This window comes from Panthera pardus, unplaced genomic scaffold (assembly GCF_024362965.1).
Source record: "Panthera pardus isolate Hobbes unplaced genomic scaffold, ASM2436296v1 HiC_scaffold_16, whole genome shotgun sequence".
Taxonomy (NCBI): domain Eukaryota; kingdom Metazoa; phylum Chordata; class Mammalia; order Carnivora; family Felidae; genus Panthera; species Panthera pardus.
In genome coordinates, this window is record NW_026526721.1 from 146308021 (window position 1) to 146329474 (window position 21454).

A 21454-nucleotide genomic window follows, 5' to 3' on the forward strand; every position below is an offset into this window, starting at 1 on the left:
GGTGGTTACATATTTTCTTATTCTGCACTGGTTAGGATATCCAGTACAGTACTGCATAGAAAAGGTAACATTGATGTCTTTCCCCCAGTCTCACATGGGAAGCTATTGATACTCCTCTCCACATGCTTGCTGAGTTTTTACCATGAATGAATTTTATCAAGTGGATTTATTTTTCTTCATTTACTGTGATGATTCTGATTTTTCTCCTTTATTCTTTTAATATAGTGAATTAGAGACTTTTTGCTCAGTGTTAAACTAGATTTACATGCTTGAAATAATGAACAGTGTTTGATGGAATTTGCTGGTAAAACCATTTGGGCCTAGACTTTGCTTTGTGCAAAGGTTTTTAATTACGGATTTATTTTACGGACCTAGCAATATTTGGTGTTATACTTCCTTAAGTCCGTTTTGTCCAGTTGTGGTTCACAAGGAATTTGCCCATTTCATCTAAATTTTCAAATAGATTAATGTAAAACTGTTGCTCATATCACTTTTTTTTTAATGTTCCTAACATTGATTTTCTTTTTTTGTCTTGTATCCTTAATGGGTGTCTGTCTCTTCTCTCCCTCATTACCTTGCTCATTTTCTTCAGCAGTTTTCAGTCAATTTTGTTAACTTTTTTTTTTCCCCCTTTCAAAGAGACTGATTTATGGCTTTGCTGACATTTTCTACAGTATGTTTATTTCATTAATTTGTGTCATTTTTTTTTTCTCTTTCCTTGGACAGGAGGTGTTCTTTTAATGTGTTGATTTCTTTTCCTAATATAGAAATTTAATTCCTAATATAGGGATACATTTACTCCAAATATAGCTCAAGTTCCATTCTCACAAGTTTTGATTTGAACTGTCATTCAGTTTAATGTATAATTTCCGTTGCACTTTCTTTGAACAATGGGTTAGATATACATTTCTTGATGTTCAAATGTAATTTGCTATTATCCTTTTATTATCAGTTTCTACCTTAATTACATTGTAGTGAGATACTCTGACTTTAACCCTTTGAAAGTGGTTGAAATTTGCTCTGTAGTCCAACATATGGTCAACGTGTGTGTGTGTGTGTGTGTGTGTGTGTGTGTGTGTGTGTACATATATCTGAAACTTATTTGCTGAGGATGACGTGTTAAAATTGTAGGCTTTTGGGGCACCTGGGTGGCTCAGTTGGCTAAGCGTCCGACTCCTTGGTTTCAGCTCAGGTCATGATCTCACAGTCCTTGGGTTCAAGCCCCACATTGAGCTCTGCCCCAACAGTGCAGATCCTGATTGGGATTCTGTCTCCCTCTCTCTCTGCCCCGCCCCCCCCCCCCCCCTTAAATAAGTGAAAACATTTTTTTAAATTGTAGGCTACTAACAGATTTGCCTAATAGTCATCGAACTGTCAATTTTTTGTTTTGAACCCATATTACTAGATGTTAAATACAACTGGAACTTTTACTGGTATATTGAACCTTCAGTTTTTTGCAAAGATCACATTTCCAGTAACACTTCTTGTTAAAAGCCTATTTTGTCTGATTAATAATAGTGTTGTATCAGCTTTCTTAAGATGTTTGCATCATGTGTCTTTTTCATCCTAATGTATCCTAGTTTGGATTGGCTGACCTTGTTGGTTTTCAGCAGCTACTTTTAAAGTTCTGTGGGGTGCTTGACTGGCCCAGTCAGTTGAGCCTCTGACTTCAGCTCAGGTCATGAGCTCACAGCTTGTGAGTTCGAGCCCCTCTGGCAGCTCAGAGCCTGGGGCCTGCTTCAGATTCTGTCTCCATCTCTCTCTGCCCCTCCCCCACTTATGTGCCGTCTCTCTCTCACAAAAATATTTTTTAAGTTCTCAGTCACCTCTTTAAATATTGCTTCTCCTCCATTCTCTTTATTCACCTTCTGAGACTCAAACCCTCTTTATGTGGCTCACACTCTCCTCTTGCTTCTCCATTCTGTGTATTTTCTCCTTACATTCTCTCCTCACTTATGGCTATAATCTGATGCTAAACTCGTTCATTGATTTCATTTCACTTAATTTTTCAATTCTAGAATTTATCCCATCTGTTATATTTCTTTTTATGGTTTACAGCTGACCCATTGACATTTTCAAACTCCTGTAGTGCCATAGTTCTTTTCAGCTATCACTAATAAATCCACTGTCTATGAGCTCTGTGGGTCTTGTTTCTCTTGTGTATGGGATTTTTTCCCTGCCAGTTGTTCATGTGATCTTAATTTCCTAATGTGCAGGGGTTATGTGTTCTAGACATATGTAAGAAATTGTATGAGGAAGTTCAGGCATAGGAACTTTTCCTTTCTGTAGAGGATTTTGTTTCTTCTAGCTGCCTAGGAAACTAGCAAGCCAGAATCACCTTGATCCAATTTAAGGGATGATACACAAAGCTAGCCTGCTACCCCTGGGTAGGGCCAGCTCATTATTCCTAGACTGAAACTCTTCAAGGATTCCACCCATGCAGATTCAATATCCACATTTATCCTCCTAGTTCTACAAACTTACTGAAATTGCTGTTTGGTCTCCAAATTTCCAGGTGAAAATGCCCTAAATACCAAGATTCTCGCTCAGGATTTCCATCTTCTAGAGCTGATGATACCATCTTGGTTCTATGAAGTCTTAAAGTAGGTGTTATTTCTTGTCTAGTTTTTCTACTTGGCCTTACCCAGGGAATTGGCTCAAACTTCTAATCCACCACTGTGACAAGCAGAAATATTTTATTTACTTAGAAAATTAGGGAATTTTCTTGGAAAACTATTTTTAAATCTTAAGAAGAACCTGGAGGAATGTTGATTAGACTATCAAGTGTCTGCTTCTTTGAAACTGGCTTCAGTGAAAGCTGGAGATCAATTGGAACCAGAGTGACTATGATAACAGTGCATTCTCTTATAACCTCAGCACACTACCTTAATCATTCAAACAAGCTGGACAGATAAAACATCATCTGTTCTTTGACAGAATTAGATTAGCATGGGTCAGAGCTCAGGTCTGTATCCTACAGAAGGAAATGCATATTTTTAAGATGTTCTTATGGCCCTATTGACAAAATAACTACACTAGCAAACATTGTAGAAGGCAAGCCTACCTTCCATTTCTTATCTTTCAGCTAGATAGAATTAACTTTTAGGTCTGTCATCTGTTACATTTTGCATATGACCTGAGGTAGGAGTTCTTTTTTTTATTCACTTGAGTCTACACCATTTGTTTTACAAAAGACTTATTTCTCCCAGTTATTTGGCACTTTTGTAGAAAACTGACCAAAAATGTGTCAGTCTACTTCTGAATTCTTTATTCTGTCCTGTTGATTTGTGTTTAGCCTCACAGCAGTACCACACTGTCTTGAGTAACTTTTCAGTAAGTCTTGAAATCAGGTAATGTGAGTCCTACACTTCAGTGGGCTTTATTTATTTACCCTGGGACCACAAGAACATACTGGGTATTTGGGGCAAATGAGTTATGTTTCATCACCTAACCTGCAGTGGACATAGCTAGAATATGTAAGTAACAAAAGAATTTGACTAATTCTCAAGACTAGAAGAAATCCAAATGGCAATATATGAAAAGGAATGTACTATCAGGTTAGCTAAAGTGTGTAAAATCACTGTTAGGATGTATAAAAACAGTGTCCTCTGTGCTGGTAGGAGCTTAAAACTGTTAAAAACCACTCTGAAGATACACATTCCCCAAGTCCCGGTAATTCTCCTAACTCTGTCAAAAACAGTTTAAATCAATAGTGGTATGTTCATGTAATGGAATAGCATACAACGGAAAAGAGTGAACTACATTTATAAAGAATAGTATCTTAAAAACAATGATTTTAAAAGACTTTAGTCTTGAAATTTTTTTAATGTTCAAGAGAGCATGTGAGCAGGGGAGGGGCAGAGATTGAGAGACCAAAGAACCTGAAGCAACTCTGCACTGTGAGTGCAAAGCTCGATGTGGGTGAACCGTGAGATCATGACCTTAGCTGAAGTCAGATACAACCTACTTAGCCACCCAGGCACCCCAGAAGACTTTATTCTTTAAAAGGATTACATAATATTTCATTTATACACAGTTAAAACTAATACATAGTATTTAGGAACGTATAGTGTTAAAGCTCAAAGGCAATGCAGGATGTGATTACCCACAAAGTTGGAATGGTCACCTTTGTGGAAGTGGTGGGGGACAATATGGGTGCTTTGATTAGATGGGTAAGTAGAGTGGTTCTGGAGTGATGATCATGTTCTGTTTCTTGCATTGGATTGTTAAGCCCGACTGCTTTAAAATAATTCATTACACCATACATTTGATTTTTGCATGGTGATTGTGTTACATACCATGTACAAAGAAAATGAGAACAAGGTTGCAGACTAGGAAGCTCCAGGCCCTCATTCCTACATGGCAACAAAAAACTTGATAGGGCTTCCAGAAAATAGGCACTGGTACAGCAACTGAACAAATGCCCAGTCAAGACAAGGTCACTTGCAAAGTTTCCTGATGTTTTTATTCACCCTTTCTCGAACCCCTCCACAGTGTGGCATGGTGAGGAGAAAGCTTCCAGCTCCCAGTGATCCCTCTCAAATAGGGAACAGGGCAGAGCTTATTTGCAACATTCCAGTGTGTCTACAGCTGCCTAAAGAACCGGTCTCCTTTTCTTCTAACTTGGCTCAGGGAAAAGTGGTATAACGTAGATCAAAGGCTGGGGAAAGCTGCAGAAAGAGGAAGGCACTGCTCATAAAAGCCGCAGGGATGCCACAGACCCGATGATGATGGGGCAAGAAATTATGGATACAGGAATGAGAACACGTAAGGTCCTGAGAAGCAGGGAGAAAACTAGAAAACTAAGACATATAAAAGTCGCGTCTGAAGTGGGGATAAAAAACAGTACACAGCCGCGGGGGAGACGTGCCCAGAGAAGACTGGAGAGCTCGGACACTGCAAGTTAGTGAAGGTCTCCCTGGCACAGGGCCAGCATGGAAAGGCTGGAAGAGACGGTTATTTTTCCAGATGCCTCATTTTCAGAAAAAGAGCACAAAGCATATAAAGAAACAGAAAAACATGGCCTACCTATTCAAAGGAAGAAAATAACGTGGCAAGAAACCTCCTTTATTTAACAAACGGGCATTAGACGTATTAAACGCTTCAAACTGTCATCAGTATGCTAAAATACTAAACTGAAAACATGAACAAAAGTAGTATCAACTAAGGAATTATCTTTTTAGAAAAAATCAAATTCTGTGGCTGAAAAATGAAAAGTTGCCTCGGGCTTAACAATACTTCAAGAGACGAATCAGGAAAACCAGTCAACTCAAGTTATTTGGTCTCAGGAGAACAAAATATTTTGGAAATCTGAAAAGCGCGTATGGGCCGCCATTAAAAGGATGAAGCTTCCCTCGTGGGAACCCCAGAAGCAAAAGAGAGCTGCACCAAGATTTAAGAAATAGTGGCAGGGGCGCCTGGGTGGCTCAGTCGGTTAAGCGTCCGACTTCGGCTCAGGTCACGATCTCACGGTCTGTGAGTTCGAGCCCCGCGTCGGGCTCTGGGCTGATGGCTCGGAGCCTGGAGCCTGCTTCCGATTCTGTGTCTCCCTCTCTCTCTGCCCCTCCCCCATTCATGCTCTGTCTCTCTGTCTCAAAAATAAATAATAAAACGTTAAAAAAAAAAAAATTAAAAAAAAAAAAAAAAAAAGAAATAGTGGCAGAAAACGTCCCAAATTTGAGGAGAGAGATGAAGGTACAAATTCAAGCAGCTCAGTGAACTCCCAAGTATGTTAACCCAAAGGAACCCACAGACCACACCAAAAGACACATTATAATCAAACTGTTGAAAGCAAAAAGAGCATTTTGAAAGTAGCAAGAGAACAGTGATTTGTAACATAAAAGCGACTGGATTAACAGTGGATTTTTAGCAGAAGCTTAGGAGGTCAGAAGCAGTAGTGCTGAATGAAAGTAAACCAAGAAACATTGTCAACACTGTCCTTCAAAAATGAAGAAATTACAAGATTTCCACATAACAAAAGCTGATGGACTCCATTACCACTACATTTGCCCTCCAAGAAATGAAGTCTTTTAAGTAGAGACAGAAGGCTTTAATAACTCAAACCTATACCAAAATACACAGGTAAACACAATATGAAAACCAGTATTACAATTTTGGTTCTCTTCTAAAGGATTTAAAATGCATAAAAATAATTATAAATCCATGTTAATGGATATACATATAATATGTAATTTGTGAAATTAGTAACAGAAGGGTAAAACTGTAAAATAGAATTTTTTATGTGACAGAAGTTAAGTTGGTACTAATTTAAAATAGATTGTGGTTACCAGAGAGATTACAGAGAACATCTTAAAATTATAACAAAGAAAACTAGGGAACAAAAATAAAAGAAAATGAGAAGAAAAATGTAGCAGTACAAAAAATTAAATACAAAGGAAGATAAATGAGAAACAGTGAAGATGTTAAGATACAGAAAACATAACAAAATGGCAAAGTAGGTCCTTATCTATGATTACTTTAAATAGATGACATTCCCAATCAAAGGCAAATGCTGGCAGAATGAATTTTTAAAACAGGATCCAACTATATGCTGTCTGCAGGAGACTCACTTTAGATCTATGGACATATGCATTCAGCGTGAAAGGATGGGAAAAACAGTTCATGCAAACAACAGGATTGGCTATAATATCTGACAAACTAAGTCAAAAATTTGCGAGACACAAGGATATCAAAAATTGATAAAGTTAATTTGCTAATAAGATATAACTTACAAAACATGCAAGCACCAAATATGAGAGTTCCAAAATATATGAAGCAAACATTTACAGTGTTGAAGGTAGAAATAGTCCTACAATAAGAGACTTCAGTACCCCACTATTAATAATAAAACAACTATGCCAGCTCAGTAAAGAAATAAAGTCTTGAGCACACTGTTAGGCCAACTGGACCTAGCATACAGATCATTCTACACAATAAGAGCAGAAAATTCATTCTTCTCAAATGTGCATGGAACATTCTCCAAGACAGACCATGTGCAAGCTCATAAAACAAGTCAATAAATTTTCAGACGAGCCATACAAAGTATCTTTTCCAGTCACAATGCAATGAAACTAGAAATCAGAAGGAAAACTGGGTAACTCTTAAATAGTGGGTCAAAGAAGAAATCACAAGAGAAATTAGAAATTTCATGTCTCAAGACATGGAAATAAAAACACCAAAATGGGATGCTGTGAAAACAGTGCTAAAAGGAAATATATAAACTGTACACACATTTGTAAAGATCAAATACCAACAATCCAACTTTGAGACTTAAGGAACTAACAAAATAATAAAACTACTAAATCCACGACTAGCAGGAAGTATTAAAAGATTAGAGCAAAAATAAGAACAGAAAAATGAAATAAAAAATTGATTCTTTGAGAAGATCAACAAAATTGAAGAACCATTAACAAGACTAAGAAAAAAATCGAAAGTGGGGCCATTACAACCAATTTTGTAGAAGTAAAAGGATTATAAGAGAATACTATGAGCAACTGTACATCAATAAATTGTCTAACCTAGATGAATTATACATCAATAAATTGGACAAATTCCTAGAAACATTACCTACCCAAGACTGAATCACAAAGAAACAAAATATGAAGACGACCTATGTCCAGAGAGACTGGATCAGAAATTAAAAACCTCTTGTGAAAAGCCCAGGACCATATGACTTAACTGGTGAATTCTACCAAACATTTAAAGAATTAGCACCAATCTTCAAACTCTTCCAGAAAACTGAAGAGGGAACACTTTCTAACTCATTATAGGAGGCTAGCATCCTGATACCTAAGCTAGAAAAGGGTACTACAACAAAAAAGTTATAGAATGTCCCTTATGAATATTGATGCAAAAAATCCTCAGTAATTGCAAATTCAGTAACATATTAAAAAGACTACATATCATGACAAAGTGGTGGGATCCTTCGAATGCAAGGATGGTTCAAAATATGAAATCAATATAATAAACCACACATTAACAGAACAAAGGGGGAAAACACATCTCAGTAAGACGCAGAAAGACCATTTGACAAAATTCAACAAACCTTTCATGATAAAAACACTCAACTAGGAATAGAAGGAAGCTATCTCAACATAGTAAAGGCCATATATGAAACCACAGCAAACATTACAATGAACGGTTGGAAAATTTTCCTCTTAAATTTCAGGATACCAGCTTTGCCACTTCCATTTATGTATTGGGAGTTCTGTCCAGAGCTATTAGGCAAGAAAAAATAAAAGTCATCCAAACTGGAAAGGAAGTAGTAAAATTGTTCACAAAAAAACATTTTATATCTGGAAAACTCTAAATAGGTTCTGCACAAAATTGTTAGAATAAATACAGCAAAACTGCAGGATGCAAAATCAACACATTAAAGTCTTGTCTAGGCATACTTCAGAGATGCTACAGTTTTAGCTCCAAACCACCGCAACAAAGCAAATAGCTCAATAAAGCAAATCAAATAAACATCCTGGTTTCTCAGTACAGACGAAAGTTACACTATGCTGTAGTTTTACCAAGTGTAAAATAGCGTTGTGTCTAAAAAACAAGCCACATACCTTAACTAAAAAATACTTCTTGCTAAGGAAATGCTAACCATCTGAGCTTTCAGAAAGTACTAATTTATTTTGCTGGCAGAAGGTCTTGAAGATTGGAGTGGCTGTGGCAATTTAAGACAGTGAAGTTGGCTGCATTGATTCGTTCACGAACAATTTCTCTGTAGCATTTACTGCTGTTTGATTTTGCCCATAGAACACTTCATAATTGGGAGTCAATCTTCTTAAACCTTTCCATTGCTTTATCATCTAAGTTTATGCGATATTCTAAGTCCTTTGTCATTTCAACAATTTTCACAGCGTCTGCACTAGAAGTAGATTCTACCTCATGAAACCATCCACACAATTGTTTGCTCATCTGTAAGAAGCAGCTTTTCATCCATTAAATTTTTTTCATGAGATTGCAGCAATCCAGTCACATATTCAGGCCTCACTTCTAATTCTAGTTCTCTTGCTATTTCACCACATCTGCAGTTACTTCTACTGAAGTCTTGAACCCCTCAATATCATCCATTAGGATTGGAATCAACTTTCAAACTGCTGTTGGTGTTGATATTTTGACCTCTTCCTATGAATCATGGATGTTCTTAATGACGTCTAGAATGGTGAATCCTTTTCAAGAAGGTTTTCAATGTACTATGCCCAGATCCATCAGAGGAATTGCTATCTGTAGCAGCTATAGCCTTACAAAATGTATTTCTCAAATAATAAGACTTCAAAATTAACATTACTCTTGATCTATGGGCTGCAGAACAGATGTTTTGTTAGTAGGCATGAAAACATCTTGTACATCTCCATCAGAGCTCTTGGATAACTAGGTGTATTGTCAATGAGCAGTAATATTTTGGAAGGAATCTTTTTTTTTGAGTTCTCAATAATGGGTTTCAAATATTCAGTAAACCATACTGTAAACAGATGTGTTGTCATCTAGGCTTTGTTGTTCCATTTCTAGAGAACAGGCAGAGTAGATTTAGCATAATTCTTAATGGCCCTAGGATTTTTAGAATGGTAAATAAGCATTAGCATCAACTTAGGTCACCAGCTACATTAGCCCCTAGCAAGGGTTTCATCCTGTCCTTTGAAGCTTTGAAGCCAGGCACTGACTTCTCTCCTCTAGCTTTCAAAGTCCTAGATGGCATCTTCTTCCAATAGAGAAGTCTGTTTCATCTACATTGAAATCTTTTGTTTAACGTAGGCACCTTCATTGTCTTAGTCTTCTGGATAATTTGCTGCAGCTTCTACATCAGCACTTGCTGCTTCACCTTGCACTTTTACATTGTGGCCTTGGTTTCTTTCTTTTAACCTCATGAACCACTCTTTGCTAGCTTCAAGCTTTTCTTCTATAGCTTCCTCACCTCTCTCAGCCTTCCTAGAATTGAGGAGAGTTAGGGTCTTTCTCTGGATTAGGCTTAAGGGACATTGTGGCTGATTTGATCTTCTGCCCAGACCACTAACACTTTCTCCACATCAGCAACAAGGATTTATTATCATTTTTCTCTGGAGTAGCACCGTTAATTTCCTTCAAGAACTTTCCTTTGCATTCGTAATTTGGCTAACTGGCACAAAAGGCCTAGCTTTTTGGCCTATCTTGGTTTTCAATATGCCTTCCTCACTAAGCTTAATCGTTTCTAGCTTCTGACTTAAAGTGAGAGATGTGTGACTCTTCCTTCCACTTGAACGCTCAGAGGCCATTGTGAGGTTATTAATTTCAACACTGTTCTGTCTCAGAATAAGGAGGTCCAACGAGAGAGAAGGAGATGGGAGGTGGGGACACAGATGGTTGGTGCAGCAATCAAAACACACCCAACATTTATCCATTAAGATTGTCACCTTACTGGGTGCAGTTCATGGCGCCCCCAAACAGTTACAATAGTAAGATCAAAGATCTTTGATTACAGATCATAAGTATAATAATGAAAAATTAAAACATTGCCAAGAATTACCAAAATGTGATACAGAGACACAAAGTGAGCAAATGCTATTGGAAAACTGGTGCTGAAAACCCTACCTTAAGCAAGTCTGCCATAAACCTTCAGCTATAAAAATTACTGTACCTGTAAAGCACAATAAAGCTAAATGCAATAAAATAAAAACTGAAAACTACAAAATATCTCTGAAAGAAATGGAAGATGAAATAAGTAAATAGATCAACAGGGTTAAATGGATTGAAAAACAAGATTTGTCAATACTATGCAAAGTAATCTAGAGTCAATGCAATGCCTATCAAAATTCCAGTGATGCTTTTAACAAATATAGGAAATTCCATCTATAAGTTAACATATATAGCTGTTAATCTATAAATTAACGTATATAGGAAACTTCCTATGGAATCTCAAGGGACCCCAAGTAGCCAAAATAATCTAGAAAAAGAAAAATATTGAAAGTCTCACTTCCTGTTTGCAAAATTTACTTCCTTCCAAATTTACTACAAAGATAATACAAAGATACTACAAAGATACACTACTTCAAAACGGTGTGATACTGGCATAAATGCAGATGTAGACTAAGGTAACAGAATGAAGAGCTCAAAACTGAAACAGGAAGAAATAGAGAATTTGGACAGACCCGTAACCAGTAAAGAAATAGAATCAATAATCTAAAGCCTCCCAAAAAACAAGAGTCCATGGCTGGATGGCTTTCCAAGGGAATTCTACCAAACATTTAAAGAGTTAACTCCTATTCTTTTGAAGCTGTTCAAAAAATAGAAATGAAAACTTCCAATCTCATTCTGTGAGGCCAGCATTACCTTGATCCCAAAACCAAAGACCCCACTAAAAAAGAACTATAGACCAATATCCCTGATAAACATGGAAGCAAAAATTCTCAACAAGATACTAGCCAACAGGATCCAACAGTGCATTAAAAGAATTACCATGACCAAGTGGGATTTATACCTAGGATGCAGGGCTAGTTCAATATTTGTAAATTAGTGTGATACATCACATTAATAAAGGACAAGAACCATATGATCTTCTCAGACACAGAGAAAGCATTTGACAAAATACAGTATCGTTTCTTGATAATACCCTCAAGAAAGTAGGGATAGAAAGATCATACCTCAAGATCATAAAACAAGTTCTTTTTGAACTTGTTGAGGGCTAATTTGTGACCCAGTATGTGATCTGTTCTAGAGAATGTTGCATGTGTACTCAAGAAGAATGCGTATTCTGCTTTAGGAGGAAATGTTCTTAATGTTTCGAATATATACGGAAGACCCACCGCTAGTACCATCCTCAGTGGGAGAAAACAGAGCTTTCACCGTAAGGTCAGGAACAGGACACTACTCTCCCCACGGTTATTCAACATAGTACTAGAAGTCCTAGCCTCAGAAATCAGACAACACAAAGAAAAGGCATCCAAATCGGCCAGGAGGAAGTAAAACTTTCACTCTTCACAGACGACAGGATACTCTATATGGAAAGTCCAAAAGATTCCATCAAAAAACTGCTAGAACTGATTCATGAATTCAGCAAAGTCCCAGGATATAAAATCAATGCCCAGAAATTGGTTGCATTTCTATATACCAATAAATGAAGCAGCAGGAAGAGAAATCAAGGAATCAACCCCATTTACAATTGCACCAAAACCCATAAATACCTAGGAATATACCTAACCAAGGAGGTAAAAAACTTTCACACTGAAAACTATAGAAAGCTTATGAAAGAAACTGAAGACACAAAAAAATGGGAAAATATTTCATGCTTATGGATTGGAATATTGTTAAAATGTTGATACTACCCAAAGCAATCTATATATTCAATGCAATTCCTATCAAAATAACACCAGCATTCTTCACAGAGCTAGAACAAACAATCCTAAAACCAGAAAAGACCCCAAATAGCCAAAGCAATCCTGAAAAAGAAAACCAAAGCTGGAGGCATCACAATTCCGTACTTCAAGATGTACTACAAAGCTGTAATTATGAAGACAGTATGGTACTGGCACAAAAACAGACACTTAGATCAATAGAACAGAAATGGACCCACAAGCATATGGCCAACTAATCTTTGACAAAGCAGGAAGGAATGTCCAATGGAATAAAGTGTCTTCACCAAATGGTGTTGGGAAAACTGGACACCAATATGCAGAAGAATGAACCTGGATCACTTTCTTATGCCATAAACTCAAAATGGATGAACGACCTAAATGTAAGACAGTAAGCCATCAAAATCATCGAGGAGAAAGCAGACAAAAACCTCTTTGACCTCGGCTGCAGCAACTTTTTACTCAACATATCTCCAGAGTTAAGGGAAACAAAAGCAAAAATGAACTGTTGGGATCTCATCAAAATAAAAAGCTTCTGCACAGCAGAGGGACATTCAGCAAAACTAAAGGTAACATGGATGGAACTAGAGTGTATTATGCTAAGTGAAATTAGTAAGAGGAAGACAAGTATGTGACTTCACTCATGTGGAATTTAAGATACAAAACAAATGAACAGAAGAGAAGGGAAGCAAAAATAATATAAAAATAGGCAGGAGGATAAAACATGAGAGACTCTTAAATATAGAGAACTGAGGGTTGCTGGAGAGGTTGTGGAAGGGGGATGGGCTAAATAGGCAAGGGACACTGGGGGGGGGGGGACACTTGTTGGGATGAGCACTGGGTGTTACATGTAGGGGATGAATCAATCACTGGATTCTATTCCTGAAATCATTATTGCACTGTATGCTAACTTGGGTGTAAATTTAAAATAAAAAAAGGGTACCAATACCACTCGATGGAAAAAGGAGAGTCTTTCTAATGAATGGTCCTAGAAAAACAGGATATCCGTATGCTAAATAATGAAGGTGGACCCTTACTTAACACTGTATACAAAAATTAACTTAAAATGGATCAAAACCCTAAACAGAACAGCTAAAACTATAAAATTGTTAGGGGAAAAAAAGCTTAGAGGAAAAGCTCTATGAATAGAGTTGTCAATGATTTCTTGCATAGGACAATAAAAGTACAAGCTACAAAAGAAAAAGATAAATTGACTTCATCAAAATTAAGTACTTTTATACATCATGGACCCTGCTGACAGGGTGAAAAGGCAACCTACAGAATGGGAGGAGCATATATCTGATAATATCCAGAATATATTAAGAAACTCCTACAACTCAACACGTAAAACCCAATTAGAAAATGGGCAAAGGACTTGAAAAGACATTTCTCCAAAGAAGATATACAAATGGCCGATATACACGGGAAGATGCTCAAAAACATCACTAATCATTAGGGAACTGCAAATCAAAACCACAAGGAGATGGCACTTTACACCCATTATGATGATGATTATAAAACAGAAAAAAAGTGTTGGGGAGGATGTGGGGAAATTCAAACCCTTACGCATTGCTGGTAGGATTCCAAAACGGTGCAGTCACTGTGGCAAGCAGTATGGCAGGTACTCAAAAATTAAACATGGAATTTTCATATGATACAGTACTTCTACTTCTGGGTGTGTATATCCCCAAAAGAAAAGCAGGTTCTCAGATACCTGCACCCCCATGTTCATAGTAGCATTATTCACAACAGCCAAAAGATGTAAACAGCCCAAATGTTCATGGATAGGTAAACAGATTAACAAAGTATGGTACATATACATACAATGGAATATTATTCGGCCTTAAAAAGAAAGGAAATTCTGATGAACTTGGAACACATTATGCCAGGTAAAATAAGCTAGACACGAGGACATGTATATAATGATTCCACTCATATGAGGTGCTTAGAGTAGTCAAATTCATAAAAACAAAATAGAATGGTTAGTTGCTAGGGGTTGCAGAGATGGAGGGTAGGAGTGCAGAGTCATTGTTTAATACATACAGAGTTTCAATTTGGGAAGATGGAAACTGGAGATAGATGGCCGTGCTAGTTACACAATAATGTGAATGTATTTAATGCCATCGAACTGCATACTTAAAAACTACTAAAATGGTAAATTTTGTTACATATATATTTACCACAATAAAAGAATTAATATAAAGTGTAAATTCAAAAAAAGAATAGGAAAGTGAACAAATAGAGCAACTCGTAACATAGATTGGCCCATAAACGAAATGTTAGCTCAAATAGACAAAACCAAGCGTGCTCTTTATAACTACACATAGAATGTGTGGTGGTTTAAAAAATGCACAAACATATCGATGATAATAATAATAATAATAATAATAATAATAATAATAAAAACCACAATTACTCCAAGAATCAGGACAGTGCTATTGCCTCTATGGTCAAGGAGGGGGATACAATTTTTTAGGGACACGAAATGTGTCATTTAAGGTAAGCAGTAGGTATATGAGTGTTTATTCTTGGAACTCTAACACACTTTATATAAATCTTCTGTATATATCTCACAATATTTTATATTTTTATTTAAAATTTTTTTAATGTTTATTTATTTTTGAGATAGAGAGAGTGTGAGTGGGGAAGGGGAAGAGAAAGAGGGAGCCACAGAATACAAAGCAGGCTCTAGGCTCTGCACTGTTAGCACAGAGACCAATGCAGGGATCAAACTCACAGGTTGTGAGATCATGACCTGAGTCAAAGAAAGATACTTAACCGACTGAGCGACCCAGGTGCCCCTATATTTCAAAATTTTTAAAACTGCAAACCGAGGGGCATCTAGGTCGCTCAGTTGGTTAAGCGTCCAATTCTTAGTTCCAGATCAGGTCACGATCTTGCAGTTTTGTGAGTTCAAGCCCTGCATCAGGCTCTGTGCTTGCAGCATGGGAACTGCTTGGTATTCTCTTGCTCTTTCTGTGCCTCCCCAACTTGCACTGTGTCTGTCTCTCTCAAAATAAATGAACTTTAAAAAAATTAAAAACTAACAAAAAAACCCCTGCAAACTGAACCCTCTCCCACCAAAACCAGAAAAGTGAACTTTGTCCATATTTACTTCCCAGATGGTTTATACTTTGGTGTAATGGAAGACTGGAAAAATCTAAAACACACCACAGTGATTATTTTTCAGTCTTCTCATTGAGGATTTTTTTCCCCTTAAAATACCATCTATTCTGCTTTCCTTCTCACAAATAAAGTGGTTCCAGATTTAAGACTCTGAACCTGAACAGGCCTGTCATTAGGACTTCGGCTGGTACTAACTGCTCACAAAATATAACATTCACTAGATAGGAGTTAAATGTTCTTATGAACTTTCAGAACATTTCCATAAATAATGTTTATCTGGTAGATTTTAAAAATGTGTTTAAAACACTGTTTTGATAGAAATACGATTGCTGTTCACGCCAAATTGGCAATATCCAACCAATAAAATTTGAGCTCAGTCGGAGCCACCAATTCCAACTGACATTTTGGATCCCTAAAAATAAGATACACACACACAGGCAGGTACAGTACTTAATCGAAATATATTTGTCTAATATCTACAAAGTGAACAATTGGTCTTAAGAAAGCAGACAAAAAGGCACAAAATTAGTATTACTACAGAGAAGCATTCATGCTACTGGGTTTTATAAATATTCTGAGTGGCACAGTAAAAAATAAATTAAGCACTGAGCAATAATCAAATACTTCATTTTCCTTGCTGTATATTCTCGTCATGTCTTGACCTCATTTGTAAAGGCAGAGGACTGAAATTCAGCTGAAACCATGGAACACTTACATAGTCTTTCTGTGTGTGTTATTTAATCACAGTGGTTTTCCTGCAGAGTTTGGGTCAAACAAGAGAGGCGCACTTAAAAAATCCACAGGACATTCTTTTCTCTTTCCCCAAACTAAATACAAAATTGAGGCTGTGGTTGTGCAGTTCTGGATATGGATGCGTGTATTTAACTTCTAAAGCCCTTTTTCATCACAAAAGTAGTGAAGTCTCTGTATGACTTGGTTTCTACTGTAAAAGAAGCAGCTTCTGGAAAATGTGTAACTTAATACTTTGAGCATGAGAAATTGTCAGATTTGGGGGCAAGTAGATAGGAGGAATATTCCAAGGTGGGCTCGGTCCTCCCAAAGGTGCTCCATCTTGGAAGGCTCTGGCGTAAACCTTTAACAGCTTCTTGCCCACTCACCCTTCAGCAGGAAATAGCAGTTTTTCTTTCTTAAGGACAAACGAAATGCTGAAGTGGACAGGGAGGTGGGAATCGCAACAAGAATTGTGAAGTGACAGCCACCTACACTTCCACCAGGAATGAGCCACTTTCTACCATATGGACATCAACTGGGCCATGCCAACTCACCTTTGTTTTGACAGGAGTTGACTACCCGAGAGTATTTTTGTGAGTGCAAAACATTTTTGGCAAAGTGAAAAATAGAAAACTTCAAACCTCGTTGATAAAAAGGAGCTCATAATTACCCACTTAAATCTTGGTTAAGTGCAGTATTTACATGTGTAACGATACCCAGCAGACATGTGCATATAGTGCATGTGTGTATGTGAACCTACAGTGTACTGGGAGCTCACACACAAACTGTGTATACACACATGCCCCAAATGGCTCTCGAATAAATCCAATCCACTAGTAGTTTGGTGGTGCATTTTTCACAGTATATAAGTTCTCTCTCAGGTACCATTTCTTGAATGATAACAAGAGGTCTCCGTGAATACCAGCAGAACCTTGGTACTGAACCACTTTAATTCCTACAAAAAACAGGGCTATTTCTGAAAGCTGCACCTCCACCCCATCAGTGTGCCTTCCAAAGAGGATTGAAGTATACCCAGCCGTCACCCTGTAAGAGAAAGAAGGAGACATTTTATGAAGACCTCTCTGCTGGGCAAGGGGAGAATCAGAGGTAGCTTGCAGCCTCTGCTATGTTACAAGCCAAGTCCCACACAGAGCAGCGCTCATTAGCATCTGTTCGGGACTGCCACTAAAACGTGTGTGCGTCTTGTTCTGGGAGCTCACCACCACACCACGCCGGTGGTCTCGCCACCCCTCCTCAGCCCGGCTGCTCTGTGAGACAAGATCTTCACATTTTGGCATGTCAGGAGGAAAACCCAAAAAATAACTAAAATTAACCAAAGAAGGGGGGCTTTGTCGGGTTACATCATATAAGATTAGTTGGCCAAAAAAACACCTTTGAAACAGTGGGACAGGAAAGAAAAAGAGGGTGGTCCAATGAACGGACACGAGAGGAAAGGCAAGGCCTGCCTCTGAGGAATTTTTCCTGATCAGTGATGTACAGCCCACCGGCCTGGAGGGAAGTGCCCAACCACGGCTCCCTGCAGCAGGAGGTGGCCAGGAATCCGCACACGTGAGTAATGACGCCAACCATCAGGAAAAGGCGAGAGTCAAAATGTTGTACACAATCTGGGGCTTGACTAGAAGGGAATGTGCCAAATAGTAACAATTCTGGTATTGGGATGATTTTTATTCTTTACATATCCTCAAGTTTTCTGTTACCAACATACTGGTTTTCCTTCAACCCAGGAAGAAGAGCTGTGCTTTTGTTGTTGTTGCCTTTTAGGGTTTTTGTGTGTGTGTTTTTGTTTTTGTTTTACGGCCAACTTTTCACAGAAGCCAGGCAAACTAGATCCACCACACAGAAGGGTCCTTGAAGGATTTTGTAATGGTTAATTTTATGTGTTAACCTGATTCACCGTGGTGCCCAGATGAAACATTCTGAGTGTGTCCATGAAGGTTTCCAGACGAGATAAGCACTCAGTAAAGTTGATTTCCCTCCCTACAGTGGATAAGCATATGCAAGCCTTTGAGGGCCTGAAAACAAACAAGGTAGAGGCAGGAGGGACTGACCCTCCTCTTTCTGTTCTGCCTCCCTTCTTTAGTTGGGATTGCTCATCTCTTCTGCCTTTGCACCCGCATTTACACCACTGGCTCCCCTCCTGGGTTCCCAGGCCTTTGGGCTGGGACTGAATTATACCCACTGGCTTTCCCAGGGTCTTCATTCAGCTCTGTTGTTTCTCTGGAGAACAGATTCACCTCACCGAGGCAAGGCTTCCAGACGTGGTTCCCACTCAGAGTCTTATAAAGGCAGTCTGCTCAAGCAGGCTTCCTGTCTGAATCGGAAGCCAACCTCGAAGTCTCTGTTCACCCACAGCCCCAGTTGCTGCCTGGGGGAGAGCAGCAGCTGCTTCTGCTCCTGAGCGTAAGGGCACCTCAAAGTCATTAACACCCCCATCAGCCCTCCTGCTACACAGGATAACCCTTCCTTGCAGCACAAGTCGGACAGTAGCAGTCCTGGGGCCAAAGAAAGCTTAGACATATCTCTACTGGCTCTGTTTAAACTGAAGATTCCTTGATATCATGTGAATATCAGATTTGTCATAAAAATTCAGATTTGTGGCTTCCTGTGAAGAATTAGACCGTCGATGACCACCTGGAGGTTAAATGGTATCCGGGCCCTTCACAGACTCTTGTGTCTGCGCCAGCCCTCACGGGGGTTTCCCTCAACGATGCTGCCAGGCTCCGGAGGGCCTGCGTTAAAAGCTGTGGCTCCTTACATTTCCATCGTTTGCAACTCTGTTCTCAGAATGCTCCTCAACTGCTCCACAAACAACTTTAAAAGCATAAGAGCCTCAACCGGGCACATGGTGCCTTGCCTTCTTGCCCAGTGGGTGGGCAGACTGGTGGAGATGACTGCCTTGCGGTGTCACTTCTCCGGGTGACAGTGGCAGTTCACACCAGCCTTTCTGAGCACACCCGTCCCACTTGGCCCACGGGAGGCAGGGCTCCGAGAGGGCGCTTGTTCTCAGTCATGAAGGTTCCAGTCCCCCAGCTGTGCAGACAGGCTGTGAGATGCTTCACGGCTAATTTGTCACTGATGATAAAGTAGCAGGGGCTGTGTTTTTTGTTTTGTTTCTGTTTTTTTAATAGGACAGCATCCAGATCTGCAATCCCATTCATTCCTTGCCCCCCTGTCGGGCTGACAGGCTATTCTGATGGAAGATGTCAGAGGGAAGTGTCACAGGACAGCCTGGTCCAAAGCCAGAGCCAAGCTGCCCCAAACCTTCCCAGGACCATCCTCATTCATACAAACTGCTGCATTGGCAAGACCGACCCATCCGCCCCTCACCTGGGACAAGTCCCCAAAGACAGGTGGCCGAGTTACCTCCTGGATAAAATACTTGGGCCGCCATGGTGTGTGCAGGTTCTCCCGCTTCCGCTCCTCTACCCGCTGCTTCTCCTCCAGGAGCCGCTTCTGCTCAGTGGCAGCATCAATGTCCCCCAGCCGCAGGTATCTGGTCACCTCCTGCCAGAGGTTCCTGGAGACGCATGGAGGAGAGGAGGTAGTCAGACAGGGACAGCTCATTTGGCAATGACAGTTCTCAGCAAGGGGGCCAGAGCTGCGGCGGGGAGGGCATCTGGACGGGCCATCTGTTAGGGCTAGTTCATTCCAGTGCCTCAACGACCTCTAGAGCCAGGATTTGAACCCAGGGCCAACAGGCCCCAAGTATCCTGAGCAGCATGACTTTCTCAGGGCTGAGTGTCTAGGAACTGAATCTAGTAACAGGAGGAGGAGCCAGTGTTAATACTACTGCTGTTACAAACAACAATAATAATAGCAGACACTTTCGTTGCATTTATCGTATTTCTAACATTTTACATATGTAAATGCTCATTTAATCATAACAACCCAATGGTATGGATGCTATATTCCCATCTCCATTTTAACGAGAAAGACAAGATCCATATAAGTCAGCCAACTGGCAAATACGAGCGATGGCTGCTTATTCACAGGGGATTCGACCCTTAGGAGTTACAGACGGGGCCACGTGGGAGTGTGTGTTTATGTGGTAGGATCCATCATCTCCCCCATGTCTACACAGAAAATTACTTCTCTGCCTCACTCACTCATTCATTCACTGCAGAAGGCAGCCTAGATTGGCTCCTGATGTACAGCTTTCCGTACCCTCAGGAATGTCCCAGGACCATCCCTGATTCATACTCCATTCTAGAGGGTGAGGAAAGGGACTGAGGCAAAGCGAGACACCATCACCCGTGCACTTCCTCACGTAAATGCATCAGGGCCACTTGGGATTGTGCATAAAAGGAACTATCAGAATTCTCAGCAGCGAGGATTCCCTCCCTGAGTGGGGCTAATGACGCCTCTGTAGCCAGGAGTAAGCAGACACTCTGTAATTAGATCCAGGGCCAGAGAATGCTCCCACAGTGGATAGCCCTGACCTGTCCATGAGAGGGCCTCGAATAGCAGGAAGCCTGGAGTGTCAGATGATTAAGCTGAGAAAGGCCACACAGGGCTGCCAGCAAAGTGGGGACAATGAGCAGCCCCTTCTGAGGGGGACCAAAATTAGGCAACTGACAAGGGTTAAGCTCCCGCTGGACACTCAGCCTGCCCACCGGACCTGCCCTGAGCCCCACCGTACAGAGCTCCAAGGAGAATAATGCTCTCACTCCAATTTTACAGCAGGAGAAACCTCTGGGAGAAGCTGGGCACAAGGACATCCCAGGTGTGGGTGCTCTCAAGGGCAGGACCTCCCATGAAGAGTCACATCAGAAGCTGGTGGTCCCAAATTTAGAGGGGAGAGACCTCTAAAAGAGGTCAGCAAACATTTTCTATAAAGGGCCAGGTAGGCTTTGCAGACCATATGGTCTTGATCACAACTGCTTAAATGCTATACAAAGGCAGCCATAAACAGTAGGTAAATTAATGATCATGGCTGTGGTCCCATAAAACTTTCAAAAAATCAGCCACAGCCTGGACGTGGCCCATGGGCCACAGTTTGCTAACCTCCTGGACTAAAAAATAAAAATGGTATATTCTAAGAAGATCCTGCTTCTTCTGAAGATCCGTGCAGAAACATCGCTTTAAGTGGCTATATGAATACTATATGTATTCATACCATGGAGTAGACATACTAATTGGGTGGACACTCCATAATTTAACCATTTTCCTTTGTTGGACAGTTAGGTGTTTTTTGGTTTTTTACGTTTACAGGTTTTTTTTAATACCCAATTTAGAGGCACCTGGGTGGCCCAGTC

The 21454-nt window shown here is 39.7% G+C and overlaps 1 protein-coding gene across 3 annotated transcripts in view; it reads right to left on the reverse strand.

Moving 5' to 3' along the window:
* Positions 1-15888: 15888 nt before the first annotated feature.
* OSBPL10 (oxysterol binding protein like 10) overlaps positions 15889-21454 on the reverse strand; it is a 309461-nt gene continuing 303895 nt past the window's right edge. For all 3 annotated transcript variants that reach the window (XM_019422851.2, XM_053903898.1, XM_019422850.2), the window contains 2 exons: positions 19563-19716; positions 15889-17222 (listed from right to left, as the gene is read on the reverse strand). In XM_019422851.2, coding sequence (XP_019278396.1) covers positions 17178-17222; positions 19563-19716 — 199 coding nt within the window. In that variant the 3' untranslated portion in view covers positions 15889-17177. The remainder of the gene's footprint in view (positions 17223-19562; positions 19717-21454) is intronic.